General features: G+C 42.0%; 1 protein-coding gene across 1 annotated transcript in view; it reads right to left on the bottom strand.

The window, feature by feature from the left end:
• Nucleotides 1-16,999, bottom strand: part of COL24A1 (collagen type XXIV alpha 1 chain) — a 158,910-nt gene that overhangs the window by 85,305 nt on the left and 56,606 nt on the right. The window contains exons 8-10 of the mRNA XM_075286987.1: nucleotides 10,640-10,684; nucleotides 4,120-4,173; nucleotides 2,293-2,337 (exon numbers count right to left, since the gene is read on the bottom strand). Coding sequence (XP_075143088.1) covers nucleotides 2,293-2,337; nucleotides 4,120-4,173; nucleotides 10,640-10,684 — 144 coding nt within the window. The remainder of the gene's footprint in view (nucleotides 1-2,292; nucleotides 2,338-4,119; nucleotides 4,174-10,639; nucleotides 10,685-16,999) is intronic.

The following is a 16,999-nucleotide window of genomic DNA, read 5'->3' as shown; positions in this document are numbered from 1 at the left end:
TATTCTATGTCCTATTATAGACTGGTGTATGGACTTTGTGGTATACCAGTGTGAGAAGGTATCAAACTAATACAACCAACCCTACTGAACACCTTCAGATCTCACGTGGTCTGGGGTCAAAGGGAAGGAAAACATGTAATAAATAAGCCAAGCCCTTAGGTGCGCTGTCTTTGACCCTTCCGCCCCAGGTCTTCAGACTGCAAGGGGTTCACTTGCACTTAAGATTTATTGAATTGTATATTGCAACGTTTCGGGCAATGCTACGCCCCTTCTTCAGGCTAGGGTTGTCGTTTCACAGGGTGTTCAGTGGCTGCAAATCGAACTTAGCCTGAAAAACTGAATATCACTGTAAAGCGCAGCGCTCCCAGTGACTTCAATAGACTTCTACTGCAAATAACTCCCTCTACTTTTTGGCTCTACTTTTCCTGAAATGTCCTTTTTTTGGCACAATTATGCCCGATATGTGGTGTAGCTATATTGACACATGGATCTGTATGTCTAATGCTAGTTCTCCTATCCACTTCTATAATAAATAATACAACTTTGTAAGTGACACGTAATGACACACATACACTGGATCTATCATCTCATCCGACATGTTCGCTTTAGTAAATACTTGTATTCCCCATCAAATGACAATCCCAAGTCACCACTTATCTCTGCATTGTGCCATTCCTCTGTTATTCCTCCTACAAATTTATGAATAAATTGGGTAGTACCATTCCTCTTATCCAAGGGGTGTGCATCTAGAGTCTGTATGGTCAGCCCTGATTGGATAGGGTCAGGTAGTGGAGGGACACACCCCTTTGACAAGGGAAATAGTAGCACCCAGTTGGCAATTTATTCATACACGTCTAAGAGGAATAACAGAGGAACAGCGCAACAATGAGTTAGAATTGTTTTGTCATGGCGATTATTTTATTCTTATTATTAATTGTATTATTACTTATATTATTATTATTACTTTTTTCTTACTTATATTATTACTTTTTATTACTCGTATTGTTATTACTTTTTTTATTATTCTTTATATTGTTATTAATTTTCTTATGACTTATATCATTAAGTAAATTGGACAGGTCACGATTCATGATCAGTCCTCTGTTAAAGTAACGTTCTAAAAGTCTGAGCCACTTAGATTATATTATATTTGGAATATATTAAAGTAATTTCCTATGACAATATTGTTATGACATTTCCCCTCGGTCCATGTGCCTGCTGTTACGGGGAGAATCTACCATTTCCTGTTTAACCTGTAGGTCTCCCAGCAGCTGGCCATTTATGGCACCCATGGGGTCTGCAGGGAAGGAATGTCATACTAGGGATTGCTATTTATGCAAGGTAATCTGTCACCAGAACCCCCCCCCCCCCCCATCATATCAACCCAGACCCGCAGACAAATAGGTTACAGTCATCTGAACCAAATGGTGTTTTGTCCTTGTGAGTCGCTGCCCCTGTTTCTGAGATATCGCTGTTTTTGTCACTATGCATATGATCTCTATGGAGTAATGAAGGTGTTGTCTCTAGTCTTTGGAGCAATTTCAATTAACTTGTTGTTACAAACAGCTCATTTGCATATTGATAAAAATGGCAATATCTCAACAACTGAGGCTGCGATTCATGGGCGAAACACCATTTCATTGAGTTGACCCTAACCTATCTATCTGCAGGGCTGGGGTGATATACTGGTTCAGGTGACAGTAACCTATCTATCTGCAGGGCTGGGGTGATATGCTGGTTCTGGTGACAGTAACCTATCTATCTGCAGGGCTGCGGTGATATGCTGGGTCTCACAGGATTAGAAAAACACGACTGCACACTCCACACCTGTCCACAGAATGTGAATGGTATTACAACCCAGGCCCGTTTATTTCAATGGAGCAGAACTGCAATACTACACACAACCTGTGAACAGATGTGGCGCTATTTGGAGATTATCCCTATGAGAAAAATCGACCTTACATAACAAACATAATCTGATTCACGCTTCTAAACCTTTAAGAAAGGAAAAATTCTTACACAGAAAATGTGCCCCGGGCAGAATTTTTTTTTATTTGTACTTTTTTGTTATGTTTTTTTTTTGTGTGTGTGTGTTTGCAGAATGAGGAGATCTAAGATGGATTTTGCTTTGAAGCACACACGCTATGACTCCCTCCTCCACTCGTGACAATGGTAGGTATTTTTATGGAGACATTTCCTTAAGTCACCATTCTGTAGTTATCCGTCACCAGCCATCACACATGATCATTACATCTCAACACTTCACACATGCCAAAAAATGCAGCAACTTACTCTGATCCCTTTAGGGCCTGGGATTCCTTCTGGTCCTGCTAAGCCCTGTTATAAAAGATAGAGTATGTGAGCTTCCTATGGAGACACTTGTGTTATTCTCTCTTGTATACAATGAGCAGACTTTTCATGTTGCCTCTAGTAAAATCCTCATGAAAACCACTAACCACAAATCGTCTCATCGCCATTAGTGACTTTGCCTTCAGACAGGCGCGTTGGTTTGGGTTATCTAATGTGGAATTCTTCATCTATGAGAAGCTCACACATATTTTATTAATTGATGGTTTGTGTCTGTTAGAAATTTTTGCGCAATTTATTGTCGTGTGTCATAAGACACCTGCTAGCAACTCGCGAACAATGAAGGGGCTAAAGGGCAAAACCTCTTCGGGACCACTTACATGCTGTTGTAGGGGTGGACGAGTATCGAGAGACTCGACCACAATTTTCATTTCAGTCTTAATTTGTTTGGGCCGAATGATTATTATATTCTAAGGTCTGTCCGGACTTCAGAGTAGATTCATTGGATGAGAAAAAATAAAATACACTAGGTTCACACGGGGCCCTCGCATGGAGACCCAAAAGACTGGAGACCCTGTCCATTTAAAAGCAGTCCCCAGCGCAGACCCCATAGACTATAATTGGGTCCGTTGGTAACCAGCGGAGACTCCAACTTCCCTGACTTCTCCTGGGCTCTATCGTGGCATCTGATGTTCTTTCTTGAGGATCTTTTGGCCTCCTGGATGATGTCAGCTCTCCCTGGTCACCATTGAGGCCTATGATTGGACATTGGAGGTCACGTGGGGCACGTCAACGTCAATATGCTTTGCCGCAAGTGTCATGACGTCAATGTGCAGGTCTCAGCGGTGACATGGGGCCGCTGACATCACAAATGCCCATACAAGAACACCGGATGCTGTGATGTAGCCCACAAGAGGTAAAGGAAGGAGAAGACTGATTATTATCTTTCCACACATTCCTTGGGCTTCTGAAGAGTATAAAAGTGACCCTTGGGTGGCAAACCCCAAAAATTGCTGGAAAATTCATAACGAACCTTGATTTCTTATGAACCAGTTGCTCATCTCTATTATTGACATAGTGAACATAAATTCTGTGTTAAGGTATGCCAGTCTTGCTGTCGAGAAAATCGACTTTAAATCCATCTACAAAGGAGTTGTATGGTGCGGGCGGGGGGGGGGGGGGGGCGCCTACCTAGGTATCTGTTTAAAGCTCAGTTCAGACAGGGTTTTTTGGTCAGGATTTTGAGGCGGAATCTGACTCAAAATCCTGACCAAATAATGGTTCCAATTGAAGTCAACAGGAGCTGGTCATTTCTTTTTTCCGCAAGTGGTCTGTTCGGGCTCCAGGAAAAAAGAAGCGACATGCTCATTCTTAAGGCGGATGCCGCGGCCACAGACGTCTTTACTTCAGTTTTCCAGAGCCCATTGCACAGGTCACCTGTAACGATGAGAGAGTAGGGAGGAAGAAAAGCGACCTGAGGGCAAGTGCTGCTTCTGATCATGTGACCCAAGACTCCCTGGACAACCCCTTTAAACTGGAGGTTTGCTTAGGATTCACCTTTCCAAATGCCGTCTATCCTGCATGCGCAAAAATGACGGAGCTCATAATGGCTACAATACAGACCCTGTTTTAGCCAATGGGGTCCTTTGTCTGTCATATAATGGATTACAGTTATTCGGTTCCCATACCCGAACATAAAAATAGCAATCCAGCCACAAATGTGAACACAGCCCAACTAGAAAAGCGCTGTCCCATGTTACACTGTATGGCTGTTCATACTCAGCCTATAATGGTTAAGCACAGTTACTGCACCTGCCTGCCAGGGAAACCGTGCGCCCCTGCCTCGCCATCCATCCCAGGAATTCCCTAGAAGGAATATTAAGAAAAAAAAGAAGGTTAATTATTAGTAACAATGGACTGGCTTTGTGTGCACCTGGAAAGGAAACGCCATAGATCGCAATATTAACCACTGGAGCTACACATAGGCTTGCGGTACATATGGGAGCACTTGCCCTTTCAGAGTTGTGCTCATTGTATTGTGTGCAAATAACATAGAAGTGCCCAAGTCATGTATAAAGACTAGGCTAGACACCAGACTCACGAGATTTACCATCTCGTCCAGGAGTCTCCCGAAAGAGTTGGCAAGTATGCCTTAAATTGGGTTTCCAATTGATGGCCTAAGAATAAGTCATCGATACCCATTTGGCAGGGGTCCTACAGCTCTCACCTGCTGGGAATTGGATCCCCCACCATCCCGGTAATCTTAGAAAACCCCTTTATTCATGTATCCCTATCTATTGTATACCTGGGGTACAACGCCTCTATGTAAATGAAGACTTTCACTACTATTTGGGATGTGCATGTAAAAATCCATTTGGAAACCCAATCCGTACATGGATGTAAAGTCCAGCAGTAACACACCGCCGACCTATAACCCAACCTGACACCCAATGAAACACAGAGCTGTGAAATACACTCGAGTATTCAGTATGTGTGAACCCCCGGCTTACGAGACATATGCACTATTAGAATTTTGGCATCCCGGTGCCGTCTATAACGTGACTGGTTCTGTTAAACTTGGCATCTCGTTTTACTTCCAATGCACCCGCCAAGCCGCAGTTAATGTGGTTGATTTAATAAGTGCACGGCAGACATGGAAATGGAAAGTAAAATAAAAAAAAAATCCTTAAGCTACTGTTACAAATGATTTCTGCTGAAATACGGAGGCAACGAAGGATGAGGACCGGAGACGCTGCCATCGAGTTATGTGATGTCAACATTGAGTTGTAGCAAAATAAATTTTTACATTTACGGTATGTATGAAAATCAAAAAAAAAAAAAAAAATCACATTTTTAAAGTGTCAGAATTGAATAATATTAGACGGATTTTAGGGAATTTTTTGCCATAATTTTATAAACCATTCACTTACATGGTTTGGGATGTTGCAGACAGATACAACAGTCTTCAATCGGGGGACGCTTTTTGGGGCCGAAATCATTGTGTAGCCCCAGCCTATATCACTTTAAAGAATTTGGGCTGCTATACCAGCTACAACTCATAGAAGGGTATAGTGCGGTTTCTAAAAGAAGGCAGCCATATACAGTACATCCCCATTAAAAGGATCATGGGACAAACCGTCCAGTACTCTTTAGGAGTCAGAGGGTGCTTCTGACAACCCAAAAGGGATTATGTGATACACCATGTGATTCCTCAGAACCAGAAATTGCTATATTTCCAAGCCCACATTTTTGGAGGAGATCAGTACAATTCTGTTGGGGCATCACACCAATGTATAAATTTCATAGAGACAGAAATTCTTGATGGAGGTGGTGAAAGATCCTCTTTAAAATCCAGCTCTTTACATCAATTAATAGCACAGTTAAAATATTTTCTCTAGCCCACACCATTCCTGAGCAATCGGTGCAGTTAGTTTTGGTGCCTGATATTCTTTTTAGTCACTGTACTGTCAGGAGGGCGGAGTCAGGCAGGAGCAGACAAATGGTGTGATTCTGAGCTCTGACACTGGCTGCCTCTGATTGGAGCTCTGAGTCACGCCCCTAGCCTGACACTGCCCACCTGACAGTACAGAGCTTAAATAGCACATCAGGCACCAAAACTAACTGCACTTGTTGCTTCAGAACGGTTGGGGCTAGAGAGAAAATTCCAACTGTGCTGGAATCAGTGGAACGGCAAACTTTAATAGGTGCTTAGAATGTAAAGATTGAGAGTCCTCAGTAGTTGATACCTTTTTTAATGGCTAACAAAAAAATGATGACAGATTGCAAGCTTTCAGGACTGTTAAAGTCCCTTCATCAGGCATGGTATAGGTGCTTAGTAGAGATGAGCGAACAATAAAATGTTCGAGGTTCGATATTCGCTTCGAGTAGCCACTCAATATTCGACTACTCGAATCGAATATCGAACCCTATTATAGTCTATGGGGGGGAAATGCTCATTTCAGGGGTAGGCAACGTTCGATCAAATTATACTTACGAAGTCTATGAGTGAGGGTCGGGCTGGATCCTCCGTGCAGTCTTCTCCTTGCAGTGTCCCCGCGGCGTCCTCCGGCTCTTCATTCACTCTGCCAGGCATCGGGCCTGGGCAGCGCCAGCTGCGCATGCCCGCACTACAAGCGGACATGCGCAGTCGGCTCTGCCCAGGCCCGATGCCTGGCAGAGTGAATGAAGAGCCGGAAGACGCCGCGGGGAAGCTGCACGGAGAAGACATCTAAAGATAGGAGAAGAACCAGCGTTGACTGGCCGACTGTATAGCATTCGGCCAATCAATGCTGGTTCTGCATCGAACTTTTACATTCGAATAGCGAGTGGTACTCGATCGAGTACGAGTATTTCGAATACCGTAGTATTCGATCGAATACCTACTCCATCGAGTACTACTCGCTCATCTCTAGTGCTTAGAACTAGCATTGGTGGAGATAGTGAAAGGTCCTCTTTCAGACTAGGACTACACGGTGCCTCAAGAAAACTGCCACACTACTTCTAATTTCTGTCGGCTTCAGACATTTTTTCGGAAGCCACAAGGTTGGCCAATTACAGCCAACAGCTGAACACGTGGCCTCTGAGCAAAGTCTTATAGAGCCAGCAGAAGAAATCTAGGAATTCACAACCTGAACTATGGTGCTAAGTAAAATAATTTTATTAGTAATTAGTAACATTGCCTGTCTTATAGACGTGAGGGATTTCTTCCAAGCCGTTCTCATAAATACCAATATAAATGATGATGTGGTGTGAATGCAGGGCTAACACATGGAAAATGGAGATATTGGCTTTATAATACGCTTATAAAGGGAGGCAGAAATGAACATCAAAGCCCTAAACTTTCCATAAAGATTTGCGATCTTATCTACATTTTCCTGTGCATTCATTTTCAAAATGTCTGAGCGGTGAAAGAAGTGTTTCAGCAGAAAGTCAAGCACGTGCAAGATTTCCGGCACTTCAACCGCTTGAGCAACACAAATTTCCTAGGATGATGGTAAATTCAGCAGCTTTTCCAGGCCAGATATTTTACGGAGACTGAGAAGTAATTGCAAATTTGTTCACCATTCATTCATGACCAAGCACCAGGGGCATAACAATAACTTAGGTAATGGGTTCTGTGCAAAATCTGAGCCCCAGGCTGGTGTTGGACTGAGATTCCTCCCTCTGGGGTGAGGGGGCACCCATTAGCACCCCCGCGGGTTGCTAAGACAAAGGAGTCCAGCGTGGAGGGCTTTTTCCTCCATCAGTTTTAGTTTTAAAACACTTGAGACCGAATTGGTCCCATTATAGTCAATGGGGTCCATTGGAATCCATGTGTTACCGCTATGATAGCAGTCCGCCTCTTTATTGTTCTGCTCCTCCGACAGACCTGAATGGAGATGCAACGCTACCTAGCGTCAAGAGGTTTGCTCCAATTTTGAGTGACATGAAAAATGGATGAACCACTGACACAACATGGCCGTATCATCAAAACATCAGTGGCAGCATCTGTATGTGAATAAGGCCTTAGGTTACAAGACTTCGTTCAAGACTCTCTGTAACATTGTGGCATTACAAAAATGTGGAAATGCAGAAAGAACATTACTGTCAATCTAATGAAATCAGACAACTTCTTTGAGGCGCACTACTTCTCCCCCCATGAGTCTTGGTAATGAAGAAATTTTACAAGGAAATTGTGGTCAGTTCTATGTAGTAAGATTTTTGCTAACTATATTAGGCATCTTTGGTATTGATCAGTTGTCAATAGGTGAATGCAGGAACTTTCTATGGGTTTGGACTTGTCAGAAACCCAGCCGTGATGTCCTTATTGTTGGCAGGTTATCAGGCAAATGCACTACATGTATGAGAAGATAACCTGACCACAATAAGGACATCATGGCTGGTTATCAGGAGGACACTACATGTATGAGAAGATAACCTGACCACAATAAGGACATCATGGCTGGTTATCAGGAGGACACTACATGTATGAGAAGATAACCCGACCACAATAAGGACATCATGGTTGATATTCTGTTCATAGAAAGTTTCTCCATTTAAAATCAAACTCATTGGCAACCAATCAAGACAAAAGACGTCACCACTAAGATGACTTTAATATTCTGAAAAAAAACTTTAAATTTTAATATGGTTATGTTCATGGAAAAATCCCATTAAGGATCTCATGCTCAGGCTCTGTACAGAAGCATATGGAGTTTTTCTTATGTATCTATAGGTAATGTGGGTGCAGTTGCATGCTCCCTATCCACCATTTTGGATTTAACTCCTCTGCACCTCTTTTATAAAATCCGGGGTATGCTGGGGTACAGTATGGGCTCATATCATACTATGGGTAAAGCAAAACAGATCAATTTTTTGCATTACAAAACCCAGACATGTAACGCAGATGTTTGATATGACGGCTACCCCAGCAGCAGGAGTGCTTGTACCCTGCGTATTATTCCAAATCTCTCAGTCCTGCCTGTAGTGATGTGACTGGAGCGGAGATTAATGACACATGGCAGGCATTATGGAGACATCCCACCCCCATAGGACCGCCGAGCACAGTAATCCATTCAGCAGATTAACAAGTACTTTGGTGCTAATTTATTTTATCAACATAAAGAGGAGACAGAGCTCAAGGCAATGAGCAGCTGCTTGCCAATCCATTTTAATAACGTCTGCCTTGATATTAATTGAAGCACACCTCGACTTGTTTTAGCACATACTGGAAGTTGCTAAAAGCATTTTTAATTAAAAAAAAAGAAGAAGAAGAAAACAGACATTTTCAATAATGTTTTGTGAAGTCAAAATGAAATTAAGAACAGAAGTTTGCAGATTGTAACAATGATATTGTTTCCAAAAAATACATTTTATTCCTCAGCTTAAGGTCACACTTACACATATTGTTTCAAAAGGTATCCATAGGTGGGCGGAGCCAAGAGCCTCCTCCTGGGAACAACTTAATTCATTAGCACTGCCCCCGAGGAGTACACTCTGCTTGTTTATAGTGTTAAAGGAAAGGGTGGAACTTGAAGCTCCTAGACCCCAGTGCAGAATCTGTAATAGGGCTCCTACCTACCCATGGAGTCCACTTGGGGTCCTGCTACCACTGCACCCCCCAAGTCAAGCACACATGTATTCAAAGTGAGAAGGTGGTGACTACTCCTCTGGGAACAAAGGAGACTGTTAAAGGGAGTCTATCACCAACACCCCAAATACGAACTTAGCCCCACAGATAGGAGATTTTGTCTTGTGAATCAGTGCCTCTCTCTTGCCAAAATATTGCCATTTTTGTCAATAAGCAAATAAGCTTAGGGGCAATGAGGGCATTCCCATATGCCCTAATTGCTCCAAAGAGCTCATTTGCATATTGATATAAATAGTGATATCTCAGCAACTGAGGCAGTGAATCACAAGGGGAATACACTGTTTGATTCAGCTGACTCTAACCTAACCTATATATCTGTGGAGTTGGGTTGATATGCTGGACTTGGCTGACCGTAACCTATCTATTTGTGGGGTTGGGTCGATATGCTGGGCTTGGCTGACCCTAACCTATCTATTTGTGGGGTTGGGTCGATATGCTGGGCTTGGCTGACCCTAAGCTATGTATTGGTGAGATTGAGTTGCTATGCTGGGCTTGGCTGACCCTAACCTATGTATTGGTGGGATTGAGTTGCTATGCTGGGCTTGGCTGACCCTAACCTATGTATTGGTGGGATTGAGTTGCTATGCTGGGCTTGGCTGACCCTAACCTATGTATTGGTGGGATTGAGTTGCTATGCTGGGCTTGGCTGACCCTAACCTATGTATTGGTGGGATTGAGTTGATATGCTGGGCTTGGCTGACCCTAATCTAGCTATCTGTGGAGTTGGGTTGATAGGCTGCGCTTGGCTGACAGACTCCTTTAACATGTCAGATCCTTCATCTTTTCTTAAACCATAGTTCCAGTTGCTGAATAAATAGTACAGTAAATATAAGAAACTTAGTACTATATTTTATTAAAGAAATATTGTTACTTCTCGAATTATATGGCAGAGTTACTTTTTATATAAAAGTCTATGGAAAAGGGAGGGGAGGAAGAAGGAAAAGACACACGAATAACTCCAGCTGCTAAAATCTGCTACACTGAGTTAGGGAGCCTTTCTAACACTACTGTATCTTCAAGATAAAACTCTACCACTGCACAGAATGACACAGTATTCCAATTAACAGCCCCTCCTCCCCATTCCCTCTCCATAGACTTCTGTGGATGAAGTATGGATTCTCTACATAAACTGCCCGGTAGCGGCCCGGTGACAGCCGCTACCGCTGCTATCATTATACTTGGGGGTCTTTTCGGAGTACATACCTTCTCTCCTGGTGGGCCTGGTGGCCCAGGATAACCTTTTGGGCCCTATGGAGAGAATAAAAATAAACATGAACCCAAATCACATGTACAATATTATTAATATATAACAATATTTATAATGTATTTTTATTATTATTATTATTTTTTTATTATTTTTATAATTATTATTAATAATAATAAACAAGTATCTACCAACTCTAGTCATCCCTTATTAGACCACGCCTGTCACACTTATTACACAATACTACATGGACAAGAATGGAGCTTTTTCTTTAAATTCATTTTCATTGAACCCTATTAGCTTTATTGACTGTCATCTGAAACATGTATGTTGTGATTTGCTGATATCAGTCTATTATTTGCAGGGGAGGACATCATATACTTTATGTATGTAGCATTCAGTAACTTTATGTTTCCAATTTTATGCAAATGAACTCTTTGGAGCAATGCAACGCCCTCATTGCTCCCGAAGGCTCATTTGCACATTGCCAAAAATGGCAATATCTCAGCAACGGAGCCACAGATTCACAAGGGGACAACACAATTTGATTCAGGTTCACCTAACCTATCTATCTGTGGGGATGGATTATATGCTGGGTTCTAGGGGTACCTGCTATTCAGTCTCTGATCCTGGTAATCCCACAACTGGGACCCCCTTCCAAAGTGATCATTACAATGCAGGCCCCAGAGTCCGCCGTGTAAGTGGAGCAGCAGTGTACATATATTGCTACAGTTCTAGTCATTTCTATGGGAAGGACAGATTAAAGAGTACAGTGTTCTGTCAGTCCTATAGAAGTGAACAGAGGGGTGGTCACGAATGTGCGCTTGTGCATCATTCACATTGGGGACTCAGGTGGTCCTAGAATTAAGAAAAATGTTTTCACAAAAATACATATTTCTATTATGTGCTCCTTGCGCAAATTCTTTAATTGCCGGGTGCTAAGCATCTGGTATTGCATATACAGTACATGATTTACAGTGCGCTATGTTTGGGATAGTACATCAGAACAAACGTTTGGAACGAGATGAGAGAGTATAACAAATTCAAGATTTTTTTTATACTTAAAAGCACTTTAAGAGTACCGGGAAAGTAACTTCAAGCTTCAGCCATTAATTAGAGGGTCTTACTGAAAGGCTGAAGACAATGTAGAATGTAATAGTTACAGTCCAGACAGTAATGTGCACAATCATCTATAGGAAACAAGAGCCAGGCAGGGCTATATAACATAACATAACATGTTAGCCTTCAGGCGTCAATCTTTCATCAAATAGTTAATAACGTCAATGTAATTTATGAGTAATTGTAGTGCTGGATAAAGGTCACCCAGCTGTTATACCAGTTTAATAATCTACATAAAACATTGAGTCCCATTATAAATACAGTAAGTTACATTACGTATCCTGTACTGATCCTGAGTTACATCCTGTATTCTACTCCAGAGCTGCGCTCACTATTCTGCTGGTGCAGTCACTGTGTACATACATTACATTACTTATCCTGTATTCTACTCCAGAGCTGCGCTCACTATTCTGCTGGTGTAGTCACTGTGTACATACATTACATTACTTATCCTGTACTGATCCTGAGTTACATCCTGTATTATACTCCAGAGCTGCACTCACTATTCTGCTGGTGTAGTCACTGTGTACATACATTATATTACTTATCCTGTATTATACTCCAGAGCTGCACTCACTATTCTGCTGGTGCAGTCACTGTGTACATACATTACATTACTTATCCTGTACTGATCCTGAGTTACATCCTGTATTATACTCCAGAGCTACGCTCACTATTCTGCTTGTGCAGTCACTGTGTACATACATTACATTACTTATCCTGTATTATACTCCAGAGCTGCACTCACTATTCTGCTGGTGTAGTCACTGTGTACATACATTATATTACTTATCCTGTATTCTACTCCAGAGCTGCACTCACTATTCTGCTGGTGCAGTCACTGTGTACATACATTACATTACTTATCCTGTACTGATCCTGAGTTACATCCTGTATTATACTCCAGAGCTGCACTCACTATTCTGCTGGTTCAGTCACTGTGTACATACATTACATTACATTACTTATCCTGTATTATACTCCAGAGCTGCGCTCACTATTCTGCTGGTACAGTCACTGTGTACATACATTACATTACTTATCCTGTATTATACTCCAGAGCTGCACTCACTATTCTGCTGGTACAGTCACTGTGTACATACATTACATTACTTATCCTCTACTGATCCTGAGCTACATCCTGTATTATACTCTGGAGCTGCGCTCACTATTCTGCTGGTACAGTCACTGTGTACATACATTACATTACTTATCCTGTATTATACTCCAGAGCTGCGCTCACTATTCTGCTGGTTCAGTCACTGTGTACATACATTACATTACTTATCCTGTACTGATCCTGAATTACATCCTGAATTATAAACCGGAGCTGCGCTCACTACTCTGCTGGTGCAGTCACTGTGTACATACATTACATTACTTATCCTGTATTATACTCCAGAGCTGTGCTCACTATTCTGCTGGTCCAGTCACTGTGTACATACAGTACATTACATTACTTATCCTGTATTATACTCCAGAGCTGTGCTCACTATTCTGCTGGTGCAGTCACTGTGTACATACATTACATTACTTATCCTTTATTATACTCCAGAGCTGCGCTCACTATTCTGCTGGTACAGTCACTGTGTACATACATTACTTATCCTGTATTATACTCCAGAGCTGTGCTCACTATTCTGCTGGTGCAGTCACTGTGTACATACATTACATTACTTATCCTGTATTATACTCCAGAGCTGCACTCACTATTCTGCTGGTACAGTCACTGTGTACATACATTACATTACTTATCCTGTATTATACTCCAGAGCTGCGCTCACTATTCTGCTGGTGCAGTCACTGTGTACATACATTACATTACTTATGCTGTATTATACTCCAGAGCTGCGCTCACTACTCTGCTGGTGCAGTCACTGTGTACATACATTACATTACTTATGCTGTATTATACTCCAGAGCTGCGCTCACTACTCTGCTGGTACAGTCACTGTGTACATACATTACTTATCCTGTATTATACTCCAGAGCTGAGCTCATTATTCTGCTACTACTGTAAGTACAAGGGCAAATTTGCTACATCATATTACTGTCCAGAGTCTGCTATAAACATTTCTCAGAATACAAGCTATGTACAGACAATGTAACCAAACAAGGAATATTAAGATTTCCCCTCTGAATCCTGTTGAAATGTGAATGCAGCTCTACTTTCTGTGTATAATATATGTATTTAGTTTTCATTCAGATGAACTTTTTCAGTTTTTTACTGCACTATGGCTATTAAATGTAGGTATTCCATTGTTTTTAATGGAAGAAGAAAAAAATACGTAAAAATATATAATTTGCATCACTATGTATCCGAGCATTTAGGACCCATATTTTATAGGAACCCAACAGAAAAAAATTCAGCGCGATACATCTGTAAGCGCAGAAAACATAAAAGTATCTGCACGGCAGATTAGACAGAATGTTGCAGTCATCTGAAAAAAAAAAAACTGTTCCACATTTATCATTTGTTTTCCTGCCCCTGCACATACACATTCTTAACAACAGGGGGCAATATAACATTTGTCACCGCTGGTACAGTGAGCATGTTCAACTTTCTTATGAATCTTGAAAAGTAGTCAGGATCCTTAGTGGATTTGGGAGAACCTGCCCAGTTTTCATAAAGTGAACCTGTCCCTTGGAAATGCAGTGTAATCTGCAGACGGCATAATATAGAGCAGGAGGAGCAGAATATATGGATACATATAGAGGGGATACAATGGGAGCCAGATTCAGGATTGAATTTGGTGCTGATTTTTCAGCAAAGACCACCTCAAAATCATTGCAATGTGACCCACCCCCAAGACTAGTCCATGTGTCGGAACAGGCAGAAATTTTGGAGTTTGTCATTCACTTTTAGTGGAGCGCAACTTAAAAGGGGTTGTCCAGGACCTGAAGATAATTGATACTGATGACCTATCCACAGGATGGGTTGGGTCTGACACCTGGACCCTATCCTGATCAGCCACAGAAAGCCATATATTAAGTATACAGCCAGCCTGCTTTTATTCAGGTGAATGGGATTGGGGCTGCAGTTCCAGGCACCACCAATCCAGTATACAGAGCTCTGTACACCATATACAGCTTCCAGTCCATACACAGTTGTGGTGGTGCCTGGTACTGCAGCCCCCTCCCATTCACTTGAACAGGAGCAGTGCTGCTTCCGGCCATATACCTAGTATATGTAGTATATGGCTTCCGGTAGCCGAAAAGCCTGATTATGATGGATGATGATGACCTATCCTAAGTTCTATTTTTCTCAGGTACAGCGCCACTTTTGTCCATAGGTTATGTGTGGTATTGCAACTCAGTCTTATTCACTTTAATAGGATAATTTCATACATACCAGTAGTAACCAGTTGTACCTAAACCCAATATGCCACAATATAGAGGCCAATTATAATTTCGTGGTGTGTCTGATGCTGAAAAGGGTTGGTTCAAGTTTTGTTGGGGAAGTGTGGGAGCAGGGACAGAGGAGGGTTAAATTTTGTGGATTCTAATTATAGTACAGAAGGGTTTACATTAGGACATGTGATAGGCCTGTCTGAAAAGATGAGTCTTTAGTTTGCATTTGAAACTGTAGAAATTGGGAGTTAATCTGATTGTCCGGGGTAGAGCATTCCAGAGAAGTGGTGCAGCTCGGGAGAAGTCTTGTATACTAGCGTGGGAGGTTCTGATAATAGAGAATAAATGGAGCAGCAGTTTCATCCTTGACCTGTTACTTCACTCAGGTGGGGGTGCAGGACCCCTGTTCTTGTAGGTCCGACTGCTAGGACACCTACTAAGCAGCATGTTATGCCCAATCCTATCCCAACTCCTTTAAATGAACATGCCTATCCTTCCTGAGGTTTATATATTAGCTAAAATCCAACCACAATAGAACAGAGCAGCTCAATGTTAAAAAAAAAAAAAAAAAAAAAAAAAGAACAAAACAAAACCAGATGTCCAATGGGTAATATACTAACATGGCCCTAAAAAATAATGGTAGGGCTTACTAATAAAGGACAGTAGGGAAAAGCTGTAATGGGATTGTCCATATGTGGATACAAAGAGACGAAGCTGCAGCAATGTAACATGTAACAGACAACAAATGTCAACATAAACAAGTAGAATCCTTGTATATAGTCATTAACATTCCTGGCCCCTGTCTTTACTCGCTCAGTGCTACCCCAGCACAGCAAAGTCATTTGTCATGTCACCTTTTATCTTGACACTCCTACTGAGAGAACAAATTATTTTATCCTGGAAATGTTGTTTTCTAACCTTGTACTATCCCACAGAATACAGGCACCCTGTCACCGCCAGCGAACAAGGTGCGAACAGGCCGCAGGTCAGTCATCTGGCCTTAATATTTGACACCAGTGGTATACAGGAAAAGATAAAGGACTTGGTAGCTATCTTACATTATGTCCTGAGCAGCTTTCACTACTCTGCAGACTTCAGAGCTCAAATCTCCCAGCAACCTCTGAGCCAGTGTTTATGGAGATTAGATAAGCTGTTAGGGGTTTAAAGGGGGTGTCCAGGTATTATAGGAAACTCAAGGCGGCCATGATGGGTGTAAAACAAAACAAAACGTATAACCCCCCCCCCCAAAAAAAAACAAAAAAAAAAAAAAAAAAACTTACCTGTTCCTCATTTTCTGGTGACCACTGCTGCTGGAAGTGCTGCACCCTACCTGACCATTGAGGCCAGTCATTGGAGAGGGATCAGTGATCTATGTATATTCCATGTGTGAGACCGTGATAGCACCGGGCAGTACTGTCAGAGACCGACTGCTTTACCCCAAGTGTGAAAAGGAACGTTATCGGAGATCCTTCCTCACAACCGCGGTCAGGCTGTATAATCAACATCAGGCTAAGCGAAGATCACTCCGCACAAAGAACTAAATGATCCTGAAGTCTTTCTTCTTATTTGCCATGACTCCCAGTATCTTTTCTATCTGCTAATCTGAGCTTGTATGTGTTCTTTCTTGTAATATATTAATGTATTATCCATGCTGCTGTAATACACTGAATTTCCCCAAGGTGGGACAATTAAAAGGATTACCTTATGTGAGTGACGTCACTTGTCCCTCTCCAGTGACCGCTGTTTGGCCTCAGCAGTCACCTAAGGCGGAGGACTTTAGGGACCGAGCTTGAATGGATTACGGCTGCCGTCACTGGAGTACCAGGGACAGGCGAGTATGTTTTTTTTTTTAGTTACACCTGTTCCCGGCCCCTATGTAGTTTGTCCAA

Source organism: Leptodactylus fuscus, chromosome 9 (genome assembly GCF_031893055.1).
Source record: "Leptodactylus fuscus isolate aLepFus1 chromosome 9, aLepFus1.hap2, whole genome shotgun sequence".
NCBI lineage: Eukaryota > Metazoa > Chordata > Amphibia > Anura > Leptodactylidae > Leptodactylus > Leptodactylus fuscus.
The sequence above is the reverse complement of the archived record's forward strand: the minus strand, read 5'-3'. Positions and strand labels throughout refer to the sequence as shown.